At 45.5% G+C, this 24603-nt stretch overlaps 1 protein-coding gene across 12 annotated transcripts in view; it reads left to right on the top strand.

Annotated features, from left to right (window-relative positions):
- Window positions 1-24603, top strand: part of neo1a (neogenin 1a) — a 159993-nt gene that overhangs the window by 102120 nt on the left and 33270 nt on the right. For 11 of the 12 annotated variants that reach the window (XM_047579929.1, XM_047579927.1, XM_047579936.1 and 8 more), the window contains exons 6-9: window positions 6236-6390; window positions 6528-6648; window positions 21880-22114; window positions 23513-23667. In XM_047579929.1, coding sequence (XP_047435885.1) covers window positions 6236-6390; window positions 6528-6648; window positions 21880-22114; window positions 23513-23667 — 666 coding nt within the window. The remainder of the gene's footprint in view (window positions 1-6235; window positions 6391-6527; window positions 6649-21879; window positions 22115-23512; window positions 23668-24603) is intronic. The other variant, XM_047579932.1, reaches the window with a different exon arrangement.

Genomic DNA, 24603 nt, shown 5'->3' with positions numbered 1-24603 from the left:
GAGAGAATAAGAGAAATCACCCTCACAAAAGTAAAAGAAAAAAAGAAAAAATAATATGAATGTTTGTTTTACTGTTCGTTCTGGAGGTGCAACGTCTAAAACTTTTTTTCAATGTAACGCGACCAAACCGTGCTACCTTCACGATCGACTGGTCGATTGGACGCCCTGCGAATCGCATGTCTAATACTTTGACGAGCTTGTCGAGTTTGTATGTTAACCATGTGTGTGTGAGAGGTTTGTTCAGCTTGACTTTGCTGTGACATCTCACCCTCTATTAGAGCTGGCAAGAGGATAAATGACGCCAGAGGAGGCAGCAGCTTTTGATTATGGCCTTGCGTGACTGGGGGCACCACCCATACCTGGACTCTTTGTGAGCCTGTGTGTGTGCGTGTGTGTGTGTGAAAGACAGAAATAGTTTCTGCGCTGTTATGTATGTTTCCAGTTTTATGGGGCTCCAAGCCGGAGGCCCTCATTTATCATGGCCTCATGCTATCATGTCATGAACTTAATTGTTCTTTCCATGCGTAGCGCACACGTACAGAAAAAAAATCCCCTCCGCCCTCTGAAAGTGTCATGTCTGTCCTGTGGGCTGTGGGTTCAGTGTCCTAGTTTGTTCCACCTTTGTTTTAGAAATGGGCAAAACTAAACAGAAGTATATTTAACATAAGATGTGGTAGGTAGTAGTAGTAGCAGTAGTAAATGGAATAAAAGGCATTGGTTGTATATAACATCTGCATACTCGACACACACAAAGACTGTTTCTTTCTTTTCCTGAGCTGCACACAAAGTAATTTTTCCAGCTAGTGACGGGAATGGTTTGCTGTAAATGGAGCGTGGATGAATTACGAATTCGATAAAATCTGGTGGATATTTTGGCACGCACGCTCTCCAGCATCATGGAGCGTTTGTATTTTAGTCGAAAACTTTCCATCTGGCTATATAAAGAACATCGATCTGATAGAGAGAAACACACCGTTTCCCCCCTCCTCCCCTCCCCTCTTTTTTGTTTTACCCCCCCGGTCTGTTATCTTAGCCAGGTGTCTCTGTCCGATTCCCATCTACGCCTTCTCTGCGGTCGTCCATGTGGATTCTGTTTATCCCAGATAGAGCCGCATTTGCAAGAAGCCAGAAAAATGAAAGTACTTTGTTCTGTGTTACATTAAGTCTTAAGTGCTGTGTTTTGCCGTTCCCATGTGACTACATCTGCTCTGTCCACTTTATCTGGAGCGAGAGCAGGCCGCCGCTTCTGACTGGCGTTACTCGGAGTGAGGAGTCGAGTAAACACGTAGCCGACGTTTGCCGTTTTAACTGGAGTGTGTGTGACTTTCTTTTGGGCTTAGTCACTTTATTGGTCTAGAAGATGGTAAGTTATAACAGGGATTGTTGATCATCTTGAGGGAAATGGTCCAAACATGTGTAGGCCCTTTAAATAAGCAACTGTAAATCGTTAGCTGAAGCGTGACTGGTTCACTGCTGTTGAGTTTAACCTACAAAACGTTTTATAGCCATTAACATATATTATATTTAGGTCTGAAATGAAGAAAGTAAAAGTCCATGAACTATTCCAGGAGAATAAAGTTTACTTGGAACTTGACAGCAACTGTAACGGCACATTTTAAAGTATAAAATATGTGCCACAAGCAAAGGCTGAAATCAGTTGTGTATTTTTTTATTTGCCATGCTTTCAATTGAAGGTTGAGCAGGAATTATCTGTTCACAGAATCGGCTCTGAAATGAAAGCAGAGGCATCTCATAAACAAAATCGCACCTCGGCCTTGTCGTTTCAGAACCATCGCAGAAGCGTCCACAGATTTGAGTCTCTGTCTAACACACAGGTGTCAAACATGCGGCCCACCGGAGGGTCTAATCTGACCCGCAACATGAATTTGTTCAATGAAAATTACTTCTACCCTAATGTTAGTCAGAAAAATGGACAGAACACAACACTGAGACCCAGGACTACAGAGCAGACAGCAGTGTATCAAAGTTGCACTCATTTGTCTGAAGAAATTTCTTTCTTTTTCTTTTTTAATAATAGTTTATGAAATGTAAACATTCTCCTAATTTACATGTTCTTCTTTGCACTAAAACAAATAGAAAAATCTGTAGTTGTTATTACTTGCAGGTTATTGTTCTGTTATCGTTCCGCTCCGTCCCACTTGAGATCAAATTGGTCCAACACGACGTCGCTATCTGCTCAGTGACTAAGAATGTCAACAACTAAGCATCTTTCTGTCGGCCTTTCTGCTGAAGCTGTTTGTTTTGGCCCAGATTAAGAGTGGAGCTGTTATCTTTGGAGGAGCAGGGTGGGTAATTAGCTCAGTCCGAGCTCCGCTTGCCCTCAGAGTAAACCCCCGACTGCCCAAGAACTATTGTTTCCCCTTCATGAAGCTATCTGGATGACGGCCAGGCTCGCAAATGTCTTTCATTTTTGGAGCTTTAACAATCGCATATTAAGCCTTAATAGAGAACAGTTGTGGCCTGAATGTTAAAGGATAAATGAGAGCATTTTATTCATCTCGCCTGCTTTCTTTCTTCATCTACTCGACTATATGATATATATATATATATTTATCAGTACCAGTTAAGGCCAGACCTTTCGTCCCTCAGGACGCCTCAGCTCTGCTCGCTCCTGGCTACCACTGAAGCTTTAAGTAAAGTAATCTGCCCAGAATCCCTTTAGGAATCCAGTGGGGTTTTGTTTTAACAAGCTCACAGTAAGACACACACATGACCTTTTTGTGGCCCTCTTTTAGCGGTTCACTGGAGTCAGCGTAAGTCTGCATTAAAGCTCCTTTTAGTAAGCTACAGGCTAGAGAGATAATACCAGCCCCAAAAAAACTGTTCTTTCAGCTCTCCAGTTCTTTCTCTCTCATGTTTTTCATTTCCTTTGTTTTTTTTTTGTTTTTTGGTTTTGTTTTTTTTGTATGGGTCTGTTGGAGTTTTCTGTCATCACAGAGTGGTCTTTACGTTCCCAGTCAGGTCATCCTGTTTAGATGTGGACCAGCTGGTAGGATGACGGAGCATCTGTGTGACCCGTGAGCTGCGTTTTGGAGGAAAACACAGATTTGGCTTCTGTAGCGTTTGTGTTTATCGGGGGAGATGTTTAGTTCTGATTACTCACAAACGTCTTTACTGGGTTGTGAAAGCCTATGTTTGGGAAAGGGGCTGGAGACGGGTCATGGGAAACGTGTGCAATAAAGAGCATCGCAGAGCGTGACTGACTTAGACACCTGTTAGTGAAGGAAGCGTTTCCCTTTAAAGGTAGCGTGTGGTGTTCAGGTGTATTGACATTTACTAGTTTGTGATTTTCTCACCCGCACATACACATTGACTGAGGTCTCCATCAGTTGAGTCCTGGGAGGTTACTCCCCCACTCACCCACACACACACACACACACACACATATTGGTATATTTGGGAGCTTCTACTCATTGCTCAGTCCAGTAGGTTTCAAATGTCTGAACTCCATTTAGAAGATGGACATATAGACTGGGAGTTATAGGAGGATTAAGAGTCAGGGGGAGAAAAAATGAGACCGGGTGGTGAAACGGAGAGAACTAAAGAGGCTCTGCACACACTAACGCACACATATCTATACGCAAATATTGACATAAAGTGACTATGTGCACAGATTGAGACAGTATTGACGCACAGAAACATACTTCTGCATGCATAAGTAGGTGCATGCACACACTTGTAATAATAATTTAAAAAAAGAAGGCATCCATACAAATACTGCCAGCAGGGAAGGAATTAATTATGTACAGAATATGGCAGTGGCAACAAAGAATCAGGACAAAATTCACTTGACTCCACCGCCCACGCACTCGCACATGCCCATGCGGTGACTAGTGTCTCCGCGCCGTGTCCCTGACACGCCAAAGTAAATCAAGGATTCCACCTGCCTCTGCCGCGCACCTACGAGAGGCAAATATCCAGGGGACATCACACTGTGAAACACATTATTCACAGCTTACACATCTCCCTGCAGGGAACGCCGCACCAGAGCGCACACACAGAGCGGGATGATGGCTGTCTCGCCAGACGTGCAGCGATCCCTGGTCCACCAGCGTTCCCCCGTCCTCATTTCCACTCGCGCGTCGCTCGTCAATATTCACCACAGCGTCGCGGGGTAAAAGTCTAGACGCTCATTAGACAGGCAGAGGGACGGTTTCAGGATTGTGTGCCGGTGTCGCTCTTGGCTTTTTGACCTGTTCTTTAACGTTGTGTGGCCGGGAAAAACAAGTGTTTTTGAAGTCGCACAAAGAAAGCGAGACGCTCTACAGCATTTTTTAAAGTTTGTGTCATCAAATCTGGAAGGGAATTTCAACTCTCGGGCACTAAAATGTGGTTAAATGTGGTCAAATTGTGATGTTCAGAGAGGTTTGTATTCCATAACATGCTGCTGCAGTAGTTTAACAAAATAGCATTTGACAGCCTGAGCGTATGACATTAGACAGATGAGCAAATGAGGATATAAAAATAGCTACAAGGTGTTTGACAGGAACATTACACAGCGCGGAATCGGTTTACGACCTGCAAACTCAAGTTTAAGTGCGGCCCGCTCTGCAGTTCGACTGCACCTTGGCCATCACCGCGGCAACGCACTCGCGAAGTTTTAATGTTAAAAGCGGGCGGCACACAAAATGTTGGGGTGGCTTAGTTAAATAAATCATCATTGGATCGCTGCTTTGATAGCTTCAATGATCACAGCAGCTTTCTGAGCATCGCGGAGCACATTTTTAAGCTCTGTGCAGGATTGAGAGATAAAGAGAGAGGTGTGGAAAATTTCCTTTATGAAACCGAACAAAACACTTGACAGTCATAATCGCGAGTGCGTTTAAAAAAAAAAAAAAGGCGCGCGTTTTCGAGACAAGTTGGGAAATCGTAAGGACACGCACGTCTCTCGTCCCTGGGGGGGTTTTAGATAAGGGCGCGGGGAGAGTCTTTTGTGGAAACAGCGTTGGGCTATCTCTTTGTGCGCGACGTCCACGAGCTGCATCTCCATCTTTGTTCCGTGCGCGGCGTGTGTCGGGCATGAAAATACAGAACAGACGGACAAAGTGCATTCCAAGGTCAGAGGGGATATAAACTCGTCACGGAGCCCAGTGCTTCTCGCTGTAATAAGGTTATTATTACTGAAGGAATGTGTGCACAGGGGATTGTTCCTTTTCACGTTTTTAATTACAGAGAACTATAATTTAAGAATCTCTCACTGTTGTTAGCAACATATCCCAACAGGACGAAGGCCTAATCTGTTAATTAGCCAGCGCCACGTCAAGCAAATGAGGAAGACTTGACCTCACAGTCTGCTTCTCGGGCTGAATAAAGCCAAAAAAAAAAAAAAAAGGGAACCGCGTCCGCACACTGATGCTAATATCCAGTCGGCTCATGTCTGTGGCCACAAGAAAAAGATGCTAATAACTAGATTTCTGACGGCGCGTGAGGCCGACGGCAAAGCTCGACGCGCGGCGACACGCTGACAATGCAGCCGTTTAAATCGTGGCCCGCGAGGTCGCCGCTTATCAAGAGGCCGCCGAGCGCCAAAGCGCACACACACACACACACACACGCGCGCGCACACGTGCACGCGTCTCCTCTCACAACACGTACAGTCCAATTACAGAGAGAGGACGAGGCCTGGGCCCGGCGCTCCCCGTGACCTTGTTGCAGGACAGATTGATGAGGCACTGTATCGGCCCAGAAGATCAAATAACTCCTTTCTGGCCCTCATTACCAGGACTAGGGGAGATCAGCCAGCGCTCGGCTTAGCCAGGACTATGGTGGTATGCTAACGCTCTTTAATGGTACAAAAGCAGCAGTTATTTTTCACCCAGAGGTCAAGCAGACCCTTTATTAGATATACCAAGTGTTGCCATCTGCCTAGAAAAAAAAACAAAGAAAGGCACGGCCGTGTGAAGTGTGCAGAAGATGGCTGGATAACTTGTAGCCGGATGCTGTTTGTTCTTTCTACCCTCTTTTAACTAGACATTTTGCAGGCAGTGAGGAGGCACGGCATCATTTGATCATTTGACTTTGAATTCGATGCGGCTGCTTACATTTAATAAATTGCTTGCTGAATTTCACATGGACCTTTTATAATTTATTTTCATTCGTGTCTTATTTGCTTTTTCTCCCCCTCCTCCCCCTTGACGCTTTTTTTTTTTTTAGCAGCGAGTGTAGCATCATTTAATTTTCCACTGACTCCTCGTTCTTCTCCGGCTTCTCACAGTCCCTCCGCAGTTTGTCAAGCGGCCGCCCAACATTTATGCCCACGAGTCCATGGACATCGTCTTTGACTGTGAGGTTACGGGGACGCCGGCTCCCACCGTCAAGTGGGTCAAGAATGGAGACGCGGTCATCCCCAGCGACTACTTCAAGATAATTGTAAGTTAATTTGACAAACACGGTGGCACTACCTCTTCTACACCAAAGACATTGTTTAATCTGTAATAGGTGTTTGCATTGTGTTGTATAACGACAGTTTTTTTTTTTTTTTTTTTTTTCCTTCTCTCCTTCCATAGAAGGAGCACAACCTGCAGGTTCTGGGTCTGGTCAAGTCAGACGAGGGTTTCTATCAGTGCCTTGCGGAAAACGATGCAGGAAACATCCAGTCCAGCGCCCAGCTCATCATCTTGGATCATGGTACGCCACTCACTGACACTTAGCTAGATATAATACTACATCAGAATATGAGAAAAACTCAGTTTTTGCTCAGGGAGAGTAGATTTAGTAGATTTGGTTTGCAGCCATTTCACACTTTGCTCAAATTTGATTTTACTTACCTCAAAAGATTCCAGCATGAGTTAGCTAAACGTGGCGGTTTCCTTCCGCCGACACAGTTTACCTTATTTGGATCGTATATGTGTGCACATCTATCAAAGTGTGAGAAGTGAAATGAAACCGTGGACATTGCTGAATCAGAAAAGGGAATAGAAGTATATCTGGGTCACATGACGCTCAAACTGCACGCGTCCATTCCACATCTAGTGTTGCAGAAATGTTGTGCCGATTTAACCTTCTCGCATTTAAATATGCCGTAATCGTAGGACGTCTTTGAGCTCCGCCTAAACTCACTGGCGGAGTGAGATCAACCGCAGAGCCGCAAGCTTTCTCTTTAAAGTCAAAGGTAGAAGACGGAGGTTTGAACGTGAGCTCCCAGGAGCTGCAGAGTACTGCTAAAGCAGACACCAAGAACGGTGGGTAGACAAACATAAAATATATATATATGTGAGTAAAATTGGAAAATAATCCTAGCTCTTAGGTTGCTTTAATTCCGTTTGTTGCAGAAAATGAAATGCAACTTCAATTGGAGATCGTTTGCACGCTTGTAATAATCACAGTCTAACCCGTGGGGCTACTTAAAACCTCTCGACGTTACAAGAAAACAGCAAGAAATGCAAGATGATGAACACATTTTCTCTGAACGGGCGTCGTATGGATAAACTGTAGAGGTGGAAACGGAGGAGCAATAAAAAAACAAGTGGAAAAATGATCCGGCAGATATCAGAGGGCTCGTTGTGACCGTTCTCTGTATTAGAATCGATGCCGGTTTTACTGTCAGCTCAGACGGCCCCGTTGTGACGAGGCAAACATTTAATCAGCCGTGAACCGCCCCCTCACTCGAAGCAGGTGTCTAATGAATTAGCCGAGCGGTGTCCAACCAGTGGCACCTCCAGCTGTGTCACTCCCTCGGATCGGAGGACATTAAGTCAGAAATAATGATGACCTGCAGCTCATTGTGTGTTTGTGTTTGATGCCATTGATAAGGATTTTTCTACTTTACATGGCCCCAAGTCTCTCCATTTTTTTCTTCCCCGAGTTAAAGATGAATGGGATGAATTACCGAGGCAGCTGGCCTTGTACATGGGGTCTGCCCTGAGCGAGGCTTTGAAGAAATTAATCTGTTTAATCCATAAATATCACAGGGAATCTTTTCCCTTCTTACTTTTCCGAGTGCGTACATCTGTCTTGGTCACAGTAATGCTAATCCAAACACACTTACCCCCACAGAGGTTTTTTGTTTTTTCTTTTAGTTTCCTGTTTATCCATCAGTTCATTACCCAGTCATCGTCTCAGCGTCAGATGATGGATTCAGCAAATAAGTGTTGCCGTTAATTCTTTCTGTAAATTATTGACTTTTTTTGCGCGTCTGCAGCACAAACGCATCCAGCACAGCGCCATCCGTAAGCGCCTTCTCTGCCGCGTCAAGGTAACAAAGGTGCGATTCAAAACGGTGAATCGATGAGGACATGTTTGAAATCGGCTCATTTTCTGCAGCCATGTCGTGTTTTGCGGTCACGGGCCCTGCGATGCCGAGCTCGCGATGAACGGAATTGGGAGCAGATTTGTGTCTTTCCCTTCAGACGCGTCCCCCCTCTGTTGTTATCCTCCCCTCTCTCCTCCTGCGCCGCCGATTACGGACACGTGCAATTCTGCAGCCATCTGTCACCTTTCCCCGGACTTCCTCTCACTTTCCGTCTCCTTGTCTTTCGCCGCCATCTGCTCTCTGCGATAATCCAACACCGTGGGCTTTGTGTTAATTGTGCCCCGCTCAATATATGCCCCCCCACACCCCCACCCCCACCCCCTCCTCCTCCTCCTCCTCCTTCACAGCTGGACATCTTTGTCCACTTCACAAATGCTCCTTCTGCTCTTTGCTGCCCTCTGCGTGTTTCGCCGCGGTCAGGTATCGCGCTCACACCTGCCAGGCTTGAAACGAGTCCAGGAAAACGCCCCGTCTGTCGGCTGCCTTGCAGTCGGCGCAGATAAGCCAGGGACTTGCCACGGGGATAAAGTTGTCTTCACCCAACGGGGAAATCAATGGGGGCGAACTGCATCTGAATACCCGGCGGCTGCAAGTTGCCTAATATTCATTAGCGTCCATAATCTTTGCATCTTGACGCTGCCAGCTGCAGTTAAATGTAGCTCCGCCGAGTCCCACTCGCGGGTGTTTGAAATGGAAAAAGGTCAGCTGTCAGCTGTTAGCATATGTATAGCCTTTTGGTAGTTATTTATAGCGTTATGTTCTCCGTATCAATACAAGTGGCCGTAAACTCTCGTAAATGACATTGAGTTGGCGTGTAAAATAAAACCTCAGCCTTTTTTCACCCCCCTCTTTGCTTTCTCATCGCCTTAGCGATGCAGATTTGCGGTTTTGGAGTGAAGGTCAAAAATAGGTTCTCGGATTGCAGTCTCCTGCAGTTTTCCTGGGCATTCCACAGCCATGTGCAATATGGGTCAACTAGTTGCAAACAGATGTGGGTAAATAGGAGCTCGGATGCCAAAATTGGACCTCGAGGGGAGCTAATTGCCCAGTGAGACGCAGTCCAAGTAAGTGCCTGTTAATGTTGCTTGTAATGCTGCCACATCCAGACTTGTCGTCCTCTTCGGGAAGTTCTGGACATTGTTTTTGTTGCGCTGCAAGTCATTACCTGTTGTCAAGAGCACGCTAAAACTTTTTTTGTAGCTTGCTCTCTGAACAAAAGTTAAATTTATTCGTTTTTTATTATCATTATTGATTAAACAGCTTAACATTTACATGTTTTTTTCCCCCACACAGACAAATCTTCAGCTTTAAATTATTAAAATCCACCTCATGCGCGCAGCAGTTAGATAAAAGTTCTCTGGTGTGCGTGATTCAACATGTGCTGAGCTTTTATCAATTTCCCAGCAGACCGGCCCATCCTTTCCTCACCGAACTATAAATATAACCGCTAATGGCCTCCCTGATGATTCCCAGCTGGCAGTCGTGATATGCACACCTTATTATCAACATTGATGGCGTGGAAAGTTAGTCAGCGGCAGAAGATGTACTATTTAAGGGGGTTATCGTCGCGTGTCATGTGTTGACAATTGTGCAGCCTTTTCCAGTAACGCGGTGAGATGTCACTTTCATCTCAAAGAGGAAATTGGTCAGACGTTTCATTTTAAGGATCAGATTAGATCTAGAATGGCGTTGTTGACTTTGACAAGTCAACAGCCGCGTGCAACATTTCCGTTTCAGAACAAGCAAAAAAAAAAAATCCTGCGCCTTTTAGCGTTTTCATTTACGAGCTCCCACTAGACGCCCGCTCGTCACAAAAATGCCAAGTTTAAGATTCGCCACCTAAATGGCTCAGTTTATAAAACGCAGACAGATCTGCATTTAACATTGACTAAACAAAATGGAAGCGGATCCACTTCGCCGCAGCTCGCCCTTAAGTGTGAGTTTTTCGCTTTTGCATAAATTTAGAGATGCACTTTGATTTGCATGCGAACACTTATTTTCTCCCATAAGCTGCCTTAGCCGCAAAATGGAAATACTTTGTCTTTCTCTGCATCCCCCCCCCCCCTTGTTCCATTCTTCACTTCCAGCCCGCATGAATAATATTCTGACATTTTGCGTCCTTGCGCCCAAAACCGAGTGCTTCACCAGAGAGAGAGAGAGAGAGCCTGGAAGCTTGTTTTGGAGGCTCTCGTGATGTTTTCGCTACAACTGTCGCGAGTGAATTTCTTAGAGACGAATTAAGGGGGGGGGATTACAGTAAACGACTTTTTGTCAGTTTCTGCTGTGACGCTGTGTGACACAGCTGCGTGAGCGTTGCATTCTTCATCCCGTAGACCAACGTTCCCAGCTGCGGTTTCGGGTCGTTTTATGATGAAAGAAATGCGACGCACTCTTTCTGATGCAAATTCTTTGCAAATTTAAGCTTTTGTTAAAGCCAATGCTTGAACAGGAAAGCGGCCCTGCACGGTCCCCTTCCATCTTTCATCTGCTTCACCTTCCCTTTTCTCTCCTCCTCCGCTACCTTAATCCCCCCCCCCCCCCCCCCCCCCCACCACCATGCTGCCATTAGTCCCCCTCCCCCCTCCCCACTGCTCGTAGAGCTGTGGCACCAGGCAGAGGAGTCCCGTCCTCCCCTCAGATCAGAGGTAGCAGACCCCCCCGTTGAGAGATGGAGATGCCTCATCACTGCCTGGGCGCTCGCTGTGTCCCCCCTGCTTTCCCTGCCACTCCATCACTCTGTGTTTTTATGAGTGCTGTCTTCGGGAGTGCTGGCATGATTCACTGACAGTGATTTGCCGATGTCCCCCCACGGCTTTAGCTCGACGCAGCGCCGGTGGCAGCGGATGGGCTATTTGGAGAGCTGTGTGCAGTGCATCAGGATAGCAGTTAATTACAGCAGGCGCTGGCATCCCCGTGAAATGACACGGGCGGCATGTGGAGAATGGAGAACAACTTGGCATTATTAAAAAAAAAAGAGAGAGAGAAAAAGAAAACCCAGAAGATGATTTAATCCGTGAACCTTATTCACTTTGATCTGGGCTCGGATAGTTAATAACACCTAACAGAGGTCGTGCCTCATAAATTAACCAGAAGCAAAGAAAACCACCACAAGCTTTATTTCGATGGTATTTACAACACACGAAACCAAATGAAGTTAAAGTTCATCCCAGCCTGTGAAAGTTGTGAGTGCGAACCAATTAGTGGGAACGCGGGGCCTTGTGGAGAGCGGCAGAATTTGTAACCGAGAAAAAAAAGAAAGAGAAAGCAATAAAACCTTCAGCGTCTCGCCTTATTTAAAATGAAATAAATAAAATAACAGTCTGTAAGACGGAGATTGCTGAAACAACAAAAAAAAATACGCGCACAGACCAAAGACGATATTGAAGTCCGCTGAATGTAAACTGTAACCAACTGTTACGGACAGATACTGTTAGCCAGCAGCAATTCTGTTAACGCTCTGAAAGCTACAAACTATTCCACCGACTAACCCTTAAGAGAGACTACTTTTTGTTTCCATCTGCAGCAAAACTGCAACACAAACAGACGCTCAAATATTGACGCTCTTGTTTGAAACGCGAGCAGCAATTACATCCACGAGGAGCGCTCTCGCGCGGGAGAGATGCGAACGTGGCCCCACGGACCCGTTGTTGTGGGGTTTTGTGTACAAATGTGCCTTGATGCCGAGGCTTTTATTGTGCTGTTCTCCCTCTTTTAACGCAAATCAAGAAGAGCTTGAGTAGATACTCGGCTGAAAGGAAAGGGGAAGATGAAGCACTTAAAAGGGAGTCCCTGCTGTCCTCGACACCAGTGTCGGTGTCAGCGCGGCGTAGCGGCTCGGGCTTGTGTTGAGGAAAGGAATGCGTCGTTACGAAACTGTGTAATATAAAATGTAACTAGATCATGATTAAACAACAAAGAATGAGTTTCAGCGGAGTAGACAGAGCAGTAAAATAATCATTCACGCGAGTCACAGGAGGGGAGGGAGTGAGAGGGAGGGAGGGAGGTCCTTCCACTGCAGTCGGAGCGCCAGCCTTATTCCCTGTTCAAATCAAGAAGTGAGAACAGGCTGCTAAAAGACCCTTCCCTCCAGCCAGACTCCACCGGCACTGAATAAAAGCTCGGGCCTTCTTCGGGGAATACGGCGCGCTTCATCATCTGCTAGCAGGGTCACGGCCGGGCCAGCAGGAGCAGACGCGCGACGTTGAGAGCATGTGAATGTGTCAGCACGGCGCAGGGCTCACTCGGCACAGGCCGCATCACACGTGTTTATGTGTGTGTGTGCACCTTCGGCGACAGCGTTGGGAGCGTTGGAGACGCGACGGCTAAATAGCACGTCACGTACGCGCACGCAGAACGGACACACTTCCCTCCGCGTTTATCCGTGGCGAGAGCTGCTGGCGGAGGTCACAGAGAAGCGAGCCAATTACGTTCACAGATTGATCCGAGCGAACGGCTTTTTCGTCGTTCGTTTGGTTTTCATCGCGCCAAGGCCGCCCCGCGCTCGCCTCCACTCTCTTTATTTCGCCGGCGTGCACGCGACGAGAACACGCGACAGCGGTGCCTCCTTGATTCTTCTCCGAGCAAATGTTCGAGATGTCTTCAGAAAGTACGAGTTCCACAAAAAACAAAACAAAAAAACAACTCATTATTTGGAACATCCCAGAATTCAGAAACAAAATCCCTCAAAGGGGAAGAGGAGTGTGGTGTGCAACAGGAGGACAAAATTGAGTTACCTTCAGAAAACATCAATAAACTTCGGATTCACCTGTTCTCCGCCGGCTAAATGCTACGTGCAACACGTGTAGCTGCTGTTGCTGTTATAGTAAGCGCCTTATCCTAACTAGCAGTGATGAGAATTATTCCGCTTTCTGGTACAAATATGATAATACTGGCAAGTCATACTTTGAAATGCTTGCGAGGCAGTATGAAAACAAATCAGGAGCATTTGATGGAGAATATTAATCATATGTAAATGTGAACGTATTCCTCTAAATTCTTCCCTCACAGCGAAATATATTAAAATTCATCTTTTGGTAGGGAGGGGGGGTGGGCGCACTAAATTGTGCTCACAGTGTCTTGACTGAGACGCGCACGCACACAAACACACACTGTGTGGGGGCGATTAGTGAATGTGTTTCCCCGCCGGGGGCTGCAGGAAGCTGATCAGAGGGATTGGTGCCTAAATTGATTGTGGAGAGCTGAAATCAGCCTTCACCAAATTGCTGTTGTGCGGCGCTGATGGCGAAGTAAGTGTTTGTGTTGTGGTTCAGTCTCTCGGGGGACCGTGCCGCGTGCGTTTTTTAAAAGCCGAGCCTCTCGCAGCGCGGGCTGAACTTTGCTACGGGTTGTATTTACTCAGCCGTGGTGAAAGGCTTTTGCCTCATTTGTAAACGGTCTGCCGTCTGAGCGCTAACTGCGAAATGTTGTGGGTGCTTGTTTTGCTCGCGTTTTGCGCCGTTAAGAGGGGAAAAACAAAAAAAAAAAAGAAAAAAAGATTAAAATAGCCTTCAGTACCTGCGTCAGCTCTGTTTTTTAAAGGTCAGTCTCGTTATCAAAACCAGATTTGAGCGCGTATGTGTGAGGGATCTGGGTTTTTTCCCCGCAGTCGGTTTCGCACCCCTCGCTGGCACTTGCCCTTATTTACGATATAACGCTGTCCTCCTCCAACACACACTCATCCAGGATGTCGAGCTGATGTTTTTGGACGTGGACGGTCCTCTGGGGTGTAGTAATTGGGAGTACTGAATGGCACAAAAACAACACTTTCCCTTCACACCCTTCCCTTCGCTGCAGGCAGCCTGACCCCTGTGAGTGGCGCCACCAAAGCTGGAGCTTTTATTTTTCCCGTTTGCACTCGCCCCCATCACTCAGCTGAGCCTCCCAGTTTCCATAAGCTAAAAGTAGAGTAGTGAGTAACATCGCAGTGGGTTATGGGCGTCCTGCTGCTTGCTAGCGCAGGCTGCTTCTCAGTGGGTCCAGCCCAGGGAGGTCGCTTTAGTGGTGGGAGTCTTGATTAGCTGGGGGGTGGAGGGGGGGGGATTCAGCTGCTCTCACTTCTGCAAACATCCCTTTTAACCTTTTCTGGCCTTTTCTTAGCTGTTCAGCTCCACTCACTTTATACATGAAATATTGCTACAGTATATATGCTCTCTCTCTCACACACACCGTTACACAGACCTTCCTTGGAAATCAATTACTTCATTCCAGGCCTGCTCCGTTCCCCTAGAAAGGTTGAATTGTGTTTGTGCACCTCCGAGGTAATAAGATACAAAGGCAGGCTGTGCAGAAAGCTTGTTTCCAGTCCTGGGCATTGGTGATGAAATGCTCTGGAGAAGCGCGGCATCGCTGGTTGTTCTGATCCGTCTTGAAAGGCGAACCCGAGAGGCCTCGGTCCCCTCCCTCATAGCCGGCGTGCGATGCACGGCTGAAAACGTGGATGCACACGGGCAGGGGGGGTTCACCGCGTACTGTAGTCATGCATGCTCATTTGCATACGGAGTCTGGGCAAGCAGATGTTGGCCTCATGTTCGTTCATGTTTCCTCGAGTGCGTGCATGTGTGTGTGTGTGTGTGTGCATAAGCAAGGTGTTCAAGGGAACAAAGCAATCACACCCAAATTAACTCACCAGCGGCTCAAGGATCAAGGGGGTACACGTGTTTGATGGTGCAGGGCTCCTGTGTGTACACACAGCGGATGATTAATTATTGATGGCTCCTTTCAATTACAGCCACCATTTTCAAATATGGGCGTTTGCTTTTCCCCCGGCGAGTTTGAAATATGTTGAGGATCCGCTCCTCTGGGTTTTTTTTCCGTCTCCGCAAGATGTAACTGGAATTTTACACATTCCCACATGTTAACCTCCCTCAGCTTAGTGTTTATTTTGAGAACCCAGAGCAGGGATTGTCACTTTTTTTTTTTTTATGAAAACCAAATTACCAGAAAGTAAATTGCCAGAGGGCCAAGAGCGGTTGCAATCACAGACGTAGCATCAATCCCATCCAAAATATACCCCCATACACATACCTTCTACTTGTTTACATAAGCCGACAGGGAATTTAAGAATGTTGATTTTGGATATGAAAAGCAAGATAAATGTAAAATTGAACAAACTGTGCCATTTGAGAGGAAATTGCCGCGGGGTTTCAAAGGGACCGCCGCCTTTTCTGGCTGATAAACAAGAACGTGCGCAGGGGTTTGGAGGTTTTAGCCGCCTGATAAAGAGAGAGAGAGACCCTCCCTTGAAGTACAAACGCCTCCCTCCCACTGAAGCATTTAGTGTCTCACCACATGGCTTCCAGGAGTCCCATGGATCTATCAGATGGGTCCTCTCACATCCCCGTTTGTCTCCGGTGCCACAGGAGCGTTTAGGGAGACATAAGCGCATCTGTGACCCACTCCAAACCCTTCAGAGCTGCTGTGTTGATCGGTGCTCGCTGAGGCAGAGAAGCCGTGTTGTGTTATATTGTGTTGACCTACAAAGCTTAAAGCAGTTCGCTGCCAGCATCGCTCACTCACTTGGAGTTTGAAGTCGATGTTTTATATATGTGATCGCGCTAATTTCTTTTCATTTGCCCGACTTTGATTCGTCCCCTCCGGTCCCGTCATCTTTACTCCAAGATAGTTCCAGAAAAACATTTCAAGACGTCACAAAGAGAAAATTCCTCTCTTTTGAGGTTTTGTATTTCTTTTAATTAATGAAAGCTAATTGAACTGCTGGGTAGCGTGCCACGTTTTTCTTTTTTTTCTTTTTTATTTTTTTGATTGGTGATCACAACATGCCCTAGAAATGCGATAGGGAAGAAAGCAGAGTTGAGGCTGTTTGATATTCTTTTTTTATTTTTTTATTTATTTTTTTGGGGTGGGAGAATCAGTTTGAGACACAAAGACTCTTTTTTTTTTTCTTTCTTTCTCTCTGGATTATGTCAGCGAGTCAGAACACCTTGTCAGCTAAGCCTTCGCGAGATCCAAGCCGCACTTTAATCTCGACTGTTTCTGGTTATCGCAGCGAGAGGGAATGTGTGCTGTTACTGATACGCTCCACCCTCCAGCAATCTGATACCGAATCTCTGTCAGTTTCCCCTTGGCCACTGATAAGGTGTCTGGATACAATAGAGAGTGCGAGAAAGGTCCCAAGACAAAGATTATATTCCAAACAAGGAGTGTCCCTGTGGTGAAATGAGCAGGGCTGTAATTATTTGCACTTCTGCACAGAGCATTTTTACTCTTTGTTGACGGATGCCTCACATTTTTTTTATTGTTTGTGTAATTGGTTTTCAGCCATTGTCGCCCTGCTTGTGAAGCAAGAAATAGTTTTAAAAATGGAATTTGTTATTGCTTTTGACAAGGTACTTGAAAGGAGCTGAAGAGAAAGAAAAGAAAATATGCTTGGTCAGAGTTTTTCTTGCGCCCCCCCCCTTCATTCCCCTTCACCTCTCACTTTGTCTTGCCTTCAAACATTTGTCTTTTCCCCTTTTCTGACTCGTTTGAGCATTAAGGAGCTGCTCAGATGTCATGAGCTGCCAGGATTTTCCCATCTTATCTTTAAAAAGAGGGATCAGAATGGGGGTTGTAGGACAAGGAGGAAAAAAAAAAGAAGAAGCAAAAGACGGCGGGAGCAGTTGCTCGACACATTTTATTCGAGGAGCCGCACGAGCTCCTAAAGTGATCTGTTTTTACATTTCCTTTCCGTTTTAATTGACGGATGAGGACGTCTGTGATTTCCCTGTAACAATCGCCGAGCGAAGACGAGAAAGAAGAGGAGGTATGACGCGCTGCCACGGCCTGACAGTTTTAATTGACCGTCTTCTTTGTGCCGGTTTTCTGAAGCCTCTTGGCTGTGCTTTTTGAGAGTATATTGTTCTTCCTTGCTCGGTTCATTCCTCCTTTCTGTGGCAGATAAAAGTGGTGACTCAGTAATGGACCATTAGCATTGTGCTACATCTGTCTCTTGCGCCGACCGTCATTACAGAACCACATTAGACATGGAGACCATCCCTGAGAAAATCCATTTAGCAGGAGCCTGGCATGGCCTGCCGAATTCACTCTGAAAAGGCTATCTGTAGTTACACCGCTGTGGGTGCTTCTGGCAGATATCTGCATTCAGTGGATTTATGCTCTCTTGGTGGAGGTGCGTAGTCTGAGCCACACTGAGGTGGACTCTCTTATCGGGCCAGATGATGAAAACGCCACTTGGCGTAACTTTACAGCTCGTGGGGATTGTGACGTTGGGAGACAAAAAGTTACGAGGCTTTAATCAGAACTTATTTTTATTCCGGGGCCGGCTTTTACTTCCATTGGAGATTAAGACGAATGCTCTGCTATGCACATCTTTGTCCGGACTGTTTTGTGTACGGGTTACCCAGATTTATTATGCAGATCTAGAGTAACCTTCCTCGTTAAGCCTTAATGCCAGTAATTCATTACCTCTGGCACGGAGACTAATGACACTATTAATCAGCTATGAATAGAGCTTGGCAGCGGCGGCGGGAGGCTGACACCTCCTTACTGTAACAATCCCAGGCAGGCATGTACAAGACAGATTGTCAGAAGGACACAGAAAATTGCCCAGCATGTCAATTACCTACAGCTGACAAGGTGTGTGAAGATGGAAACTACATATAATGATTTTATTCCCCCCCACCTTTGTGTATCCCGCAATTCGTGTCTCACTTTTTCCTTTGTCTCTGACACTGATATCAGGATTTTTGTGAAGTGTGATGTTCCATATTACAGCTGCTTCAAAGAGCAGAGACATCAAACCACGTATTTCATCTCCTCTGTAGTGGGATCTATAGCGGGCAAGGTTACTGATGGACAAATTTACTCAGAGGGCGATGGGAGCGAGCAAAGTGTAAAGACAGTGCGACCTGTTTTACAGTGTCACTTTAAGAAAGCCCCTCTGACCTCGGCACCACTGGACCTGTATTCCTGTATTTGCCTTTTTGCTCCTTTTTTTCTTTTTTTGGTTTCTAAAACAATTCATCTGCTGCTGTACAGTGTGTCTACAAAACAAAGTCTCTTTAAATGTATCTGGACATACACCAATTAGACACAACTTTACAGTAGTAAATAGAAGTAAAGATCATTGATCATGTTTTGAGATTGATACTGGATAAAATGAACGTATGCCGATCAGCTGCAACATTAAAACCACTGACTGTAGAAGTATTGACCATATTGTGACAGTTCAGTGTTCTGCTGGGAACCTTTTGGTCCTGGCATTCATTTGTGTGGACATTACTTAGACATGTGCCACCCACCTAGACCAGACCAGACACCCCCACCCCATGGCAATGACACCCCCAGCAGGATGCAGCCTGACCCAGGCACACAAAAATGGTTTAGGAACAACTCAAAAAAACACGTACAAGATGTCGACCTGGCCTCTGTCTAAAAGCTTTTCTTCTGCCTCAGTCCACATGGATCACAGCACCAGATGATGCAAAGCTAGTTACATGAAACTAATTCTGCTGCACTAACAGCATCCTGTCTTGGCAGCTCTTTTAAATAGTTTTCTCAAAAAAAAAACAAAAGATGCCTCTGCCAGCTGTTACAAATCCTTGCATCCATGTTACGCTAACAGTTAGATTTCATATATTATTTCTGAGCTGGCAGTTGTTAACGTAGGAACTTTCTGGTTATTGAGGAAAGGTTACATGTTTTATGACTTCCTACATTCCTATGGTTTTAAATACTCATTAACTGAAGACATAATATAATTAGCATGCTACGCTACAGCTCTAAATAGTTAATTTTATTATTTTAATCTCATTAATTTAAACGGAATTGAGAGAAGCCTTGCAGTGTTTTTATGCAAGCTGAATGTTAAAGCAGCAATAACAGATTTCCCCGTGGGCTTTGTCTTTATCTTTTCTTTTTTGTTGGCTTTCATCTGGATCGTGGTTCCAATGAATGAACGATTTGTTCCATCACGTTGTTTAGTTATCTTACAGAAGTTTTTTTTTAATTTTATTTTAGAAGAAGAAGAAGAAGAAGCGGATGTTTCACCTTGAACAGGTCACATCACCGCTCAAGTTTACGCTCCGCTCTCATTTGTCTCGAATTCCCGCGGCGTGTGCTCATGTATTTGCTGTGAATTATCCAGTAAATTGAGCCCAGTGTTTCTAGAATGTGTTCTGTAATGCAGGATTACTCATCAACAAACACACTTAGAGCTCGTGTTTATCCCGTGTACCTGCTTTCCGTGAGGTTGTGCTTCTTTCCAGTGTGTCTATGTGCGGTTTTATAAATGAGGATAATTGTTTGGCATCTGGTAATTTACACTGCAGCCAGAAAGCATCAGGATGATGATGTGTTTTTCATTGCCACTGGAGCTACTCCAGCAGCAGACCGGATTTGAAATGAAAACGTGGCTATCGGGCGAAAGTGCTGACTTACAGCTTTTATGGTTGTTGGAGGCTTTCATTATCGTTACTTGGTGAAGAGCGTGAGGCTGCGAGGCTTTCCGAGTCCAGCAGTATTTGAACAATGGACCTAATCACAGAGATGAGGCAACCAATGTGCTTCTTTATGGAAACACCAGCAAAGTAAACATGACTACAGCTGACCTGAATCCATTTTAGCTTCTACAGTTTCCGGACCAGACCGGGCAAAAGAAAACTAAAAAAAAAAAACTGACTGTATAAAAAAGATGGAGAAACTTGGTGACTACACCCACAGGATTCCTGGAGACCAGTTTCGAAGCTCTGCACGGTGGCTCCAGCTGTCGCCATCTTGGCAGTGCATGACTCGGCCTAACTAACCCTACAATGTGCACAGAAGTGGAGAATAATTAGAGCTGAGGCAGGCGAGTGACACCTTGGCGGACATGGCCGCATGTAAAAGTACCCATCTGTCTCCCAAACCATTTGATTGGCTTGGCAAATGTTCTCTGGGTATAATGAAGTTCAGACCAAAATTGAGCCTCTAAAAGTTTGTGGACGGGGTGAAACTGCAGACTGGGCTTGTTGTTTGTGGGGTGAAATTAGTTATAGAAATTAAAATATATTTTTGAACAGGGCTCTAAGCATGTTTATTTCTGCTGTAACTATGGTAAATTTAACTCACTTTTGAAGCCAGCCTCAAGTGGACATTTTTGGAACTGCAGCTTTTGGCTTCTTATTCCATCCCTGGATGTTGCAACTTGGTTAAAGCTGTAGTGGGAGTGGGTGAAATTATTTAGTATTTATTTTATATTTGTGTCAGGGACCTGCCGTTCCTGCACGATGTCCCTGTGTAAACAGAACCAGAATTACTTTATTAATCCCAAGGGGGAATTACGTTTCGTTAACAGCAGCTCCTGCTCAAAGTGTACAGAGTATTCAGAACAAAGAGCGATGTAGGAAAATGTGTAAGAATAAGAGCTCAAACAAATTGAGCTATCACAATCCCAAGTGCTAAAACCAATTCGTCAAAAATGTACTGAGCATATTTGGTATACACACACTGAGAACACATAAACTGACTGTGCCATCAATGCCGTCAGCGTCCGTTTAATCACAGAAGACGCAAGACTTTGGGAATCTGAAATGTAAACAGATACTGAAAAGCCAAATTAGCGGTTAACCCACATGCACCGACAGACAAACATGCCAGCGGCCACTTTGCATTTCATCACAATTCCTCCAGTAATAATACACAGTTTGAACGCTACACTTGCCGTGCCCCTTCTCTGTTTTTCAGCTTCACCCCCTCCCACCCCCCTCCCTTCCCTTCCTCCAGTCAATTTCCTTGACCTGCAAACAAATGGAAATGTCATACATACTGACATTCTTTCCGTATGGTTTTGTTTCACCCACTTGCCAGGCAAATGGAAAGCAGATCTCGCTGAGTCTGACCGCAGATTGTTCCTCCAAAAAGAAAGAGAGCGAGAAAAAAAAATTAAAAGGAAAAAAAAAGTCAAATCACAAACATTTCTGTGGCTGGGCTGTGGAATGTGACGGCAGGAGCGTTTAAACAACATCATCTGGTGCGTTAGCGGAGAGACACTAGTCCTCCGGATCTACTTTTAGGGTGTGGGGGGGTGGGCGGGTTTGTGTTATTTTTACTTTCTAAAATCCAACTCGATGTGTGCATTTAAGAGATTACAAGGTGACTTTGTCCCTGTCAAAATAAAAGTCTACCTCTGTTGTATCATTAAATGCTGGTCAAAAAACAACACATAAAGCAGACCAATCATTTTAACTTCAAATGATTGGCAGAAAAGTTGATTAAATGTTTGATGGTATGTTGTGCACCCACTACCCTTACAATAGAGACCTGTGTGTAGATCTGCATGTGTAGTCCCCCCTCGTATTGTGCTTTTATTTGTCAGCTTTGTGAGTGTAGTAGTAGTGTTTTATTTCTGTGGTTCTTTGTCACGCCAAGAGTCTTTTTTTGTTATGTTGTTGTTATTTTGTTTTTTCTTCTTTTTTTTGTTTCCTTCCTTTCTTTCGTTTCACTGTCATTTCCATTTCAACTCCTCTCCTCGACCTGTCCGCTCTGGACGCGATATTCCCCGCTCCCCCACACTACTGCTGTCTCCCATCCCTGTCTCCCCACACCCGTCCCACCATCCCTACCTACCTCCTCCCTCCTCTCTCCTCCCTCCTCCTCCTCCCAACCCAAAGATGTAGCCCTGCCCTCTTTCCCTCCCCCCTCACTGACTCCTAACACTACTGACCATGTAACGCCAGGCTCCGGCGGTGTGGCCAGTCCGCCAGGCCCCACCCCCTCCGGCCCCAGAGACGTCGTGGCCTCGCTGGTTTCCACCCGCTTCATCAAGTTGACTTGGCGGCCACCAGCCGAGCCGCACGGCGACGAGTTAACCTACTCTGTTTTCTACAGCCAGGAGGGCACCAGCAGGTAGAACACACACTATGATGCAGCGCTGCCTGGAGGGCACTAACACGCGCGTTATTGCTGGCATCGGGGGGGCACTAATATACATATATTTATATGCAGGAGTCTCAGGCCACTCTGGAAACATCCAATTAAATAAATTAAAGCACTTAGCCTAACAGTAAGTATTTATTAATTAAAAACAAACTCCCTTCCACAAAGGATTACTTATTAAAACCCAAGAAACAAAGCTGTTCAAACACTGTCATTTCGTTCTTTCAAGTAGCGCTGTCCTAAATTCCTTCATGTGTTGCGGATTTGAGGATTTGGTCCTTGTTTTTATGAAAATAGCTTAAAGCAATTTTCAGAAGTGGTCTGACACTGCGTTGTTATACTCAGAACCGGGCATGGAAATGTGAATATTTTTTGCACCGCACCTGTACAGTGGGTTAATACCAATATTTACTAATGTGTCTGCAACCAGATATCCTGGTCCAGTTGCAGACAGATGAGCAAAAGTGCCATCAAACACGACATTTTCTTTTTCTAAAAAAAACACTTATATTGAAAGTAAGACTAAACTAATCTGGCGTATACTTATTAAAATGTGCAGCCAGATGTTTGGACATTAAAACTAATAGGTGTTGGACATAATAACACTGTAATTAGAAAAAAATAATGAGAACTCGTCCATTTTTTTAATGAGAAAACTCTGAATACATTTAAATGTAGTGAATCCTTATAAACATAGTATCAGAGAAGCCTAGTCCTTAAACGTCTTCCATGTTGACATATAGCTGACAACAAGTTTATTGTAGCATTTTACCAAAACAGCTTCATATTAGAATCAGTTGAACTTATTTAAATTTGTTTTTTAACTAGATTACACTAATAACATATTTATTTTAAAGAAAAAAAAAATGAGGAAGCCATCACCAACTTCTACATGAGGAGTCTTCAACGTTTTTCAGGCCAAGCACCCCCAAACCGATGGAGAGATTAAGTAGGGACCCCCCACCTACTATATACATGATTATTATAATTTTGCATTCAATATTAAGCTATTTAAATAATGCACACGTTCAAATATTAATTTTCTTATTTTAAACATGTGCAACAATAGGGTGGCCACGCAACGGGCGTAAACATAAACATACATACAAACATGGGATTTCACCTGGGGACTGAATAGACTCTCTTTTGATGAGGAAAAAATGTGTGCAGGATGTAGGATGCAGGATGTATGCATGGACCCTCTGTTGAAGAACTATGTTCTACATAATACAAAATGTTCAAACATACACCGGATAATTTTGTGTTCGCCAGTTCATCCCATGGAGAATCTTAATTTACTTTCCACAAACAAATGACAAATAGACACTGAAATATTCTGTTGCTTGTTCGTGTGTGTGTCCACATCAGGGAGCGAGTAGTAAACACCAGCCGTCCAGGGGAGATGCAGGTCACCATCCAGAACCTCATGCCAGACACCAAATATCGCTTCAGGGTTGTGGCTCACAACAGCAACGGTCCGGGCGAGAGCTCTGCTGTCCTCAAAGTGGCCACCCAGGCTGAAGGTAACTCACTCACACACTCACACACACACGCACACACTGTCGTTCATTCATGTGTGTGCTCGGTAAACAGGACACATAAACTCCCGCCAGTTTGTTGGAAACATGCTCACACTGGCACACACCGAGGCAAACAGGATGCACTCAAACGCAGCGCACAAATAAACGTTCACACAAACAAATATTCACTCACATGCAGCGTACGCTCACTTCAAACACCCAGACACACACACACACACACAGGCTCACACACAGGAGGCTGTTTAGTGTTGTGCGTTAAGGCAGACCACCCAACAGCAGAGCAGCGTTTTCTTCTTATAATCCGCTTCTTGTTTCCTCCCCAACATTCACTGTAAGCCCTCTGTGTGCGTCGCTACCTGAGCGAGGAATGCCTGAAATTAGTATTCCAGCTTCCAACACTGCACAGAGGTGCAAAAGAGGAGCTTATTTGCATTTTTTTAGGCTGGAGAGGTTCTCCTCTTCTCTGGCAAGTGTCTCAGATTCACCCATATTTGAAAGAGCGGTGGAGGGGGTTTCCCAGCACACAGTCAGACCCCGGTCATCCCTCTCCTCCTGGCTGGCGTACAGCTCCGTCACTGTCACTTTGTAGGTCAGCTGCTGCTTCTCTACCTCCGTCCTTGGTTGGAGGGCGGACGAATCAACACACAAATACACACGGTACACTTTAATGCCTGCCAGCGGGAGCCCAGCCACCCACGGGGATAGCGGCGAGGGCGGGCTGTACCTGCACAGTGCGCCTCTGTCGCGGGTGTGTATTCACCTTTAGTGTAAGAGCGTGCCGCGAATCGGAGCTTAAACTGTTGACCCACATCGTGGTGCCAAAGCGTGTGCACGCCACGCTGCCCTGTTCCGCTTCTCCTCGCAGACTGGCTCCATGCACACACACACACACACACACACACAAACCTTTCACATCGG

Source organism: Mugil cephalus, chromosome 3 (assembly GCF_022458985.1).
Source record: "Mugil cephalus isolate CIBA_MC_2020 chromosome 3, CIBA_Mcephalus_1.1, whole genome shotgun sequence".
NCBI lineage: Eukaryota > Metazoa > Chordata > Actinopteri > Mugiliformes > Mugilidae > Mugil > Mugil cephalus.
The sequence above is the reverse complement of the archived record's forward strand: the minus strand, read 5'-3'. Positions and strand labels throughout refer to the sequence as shown.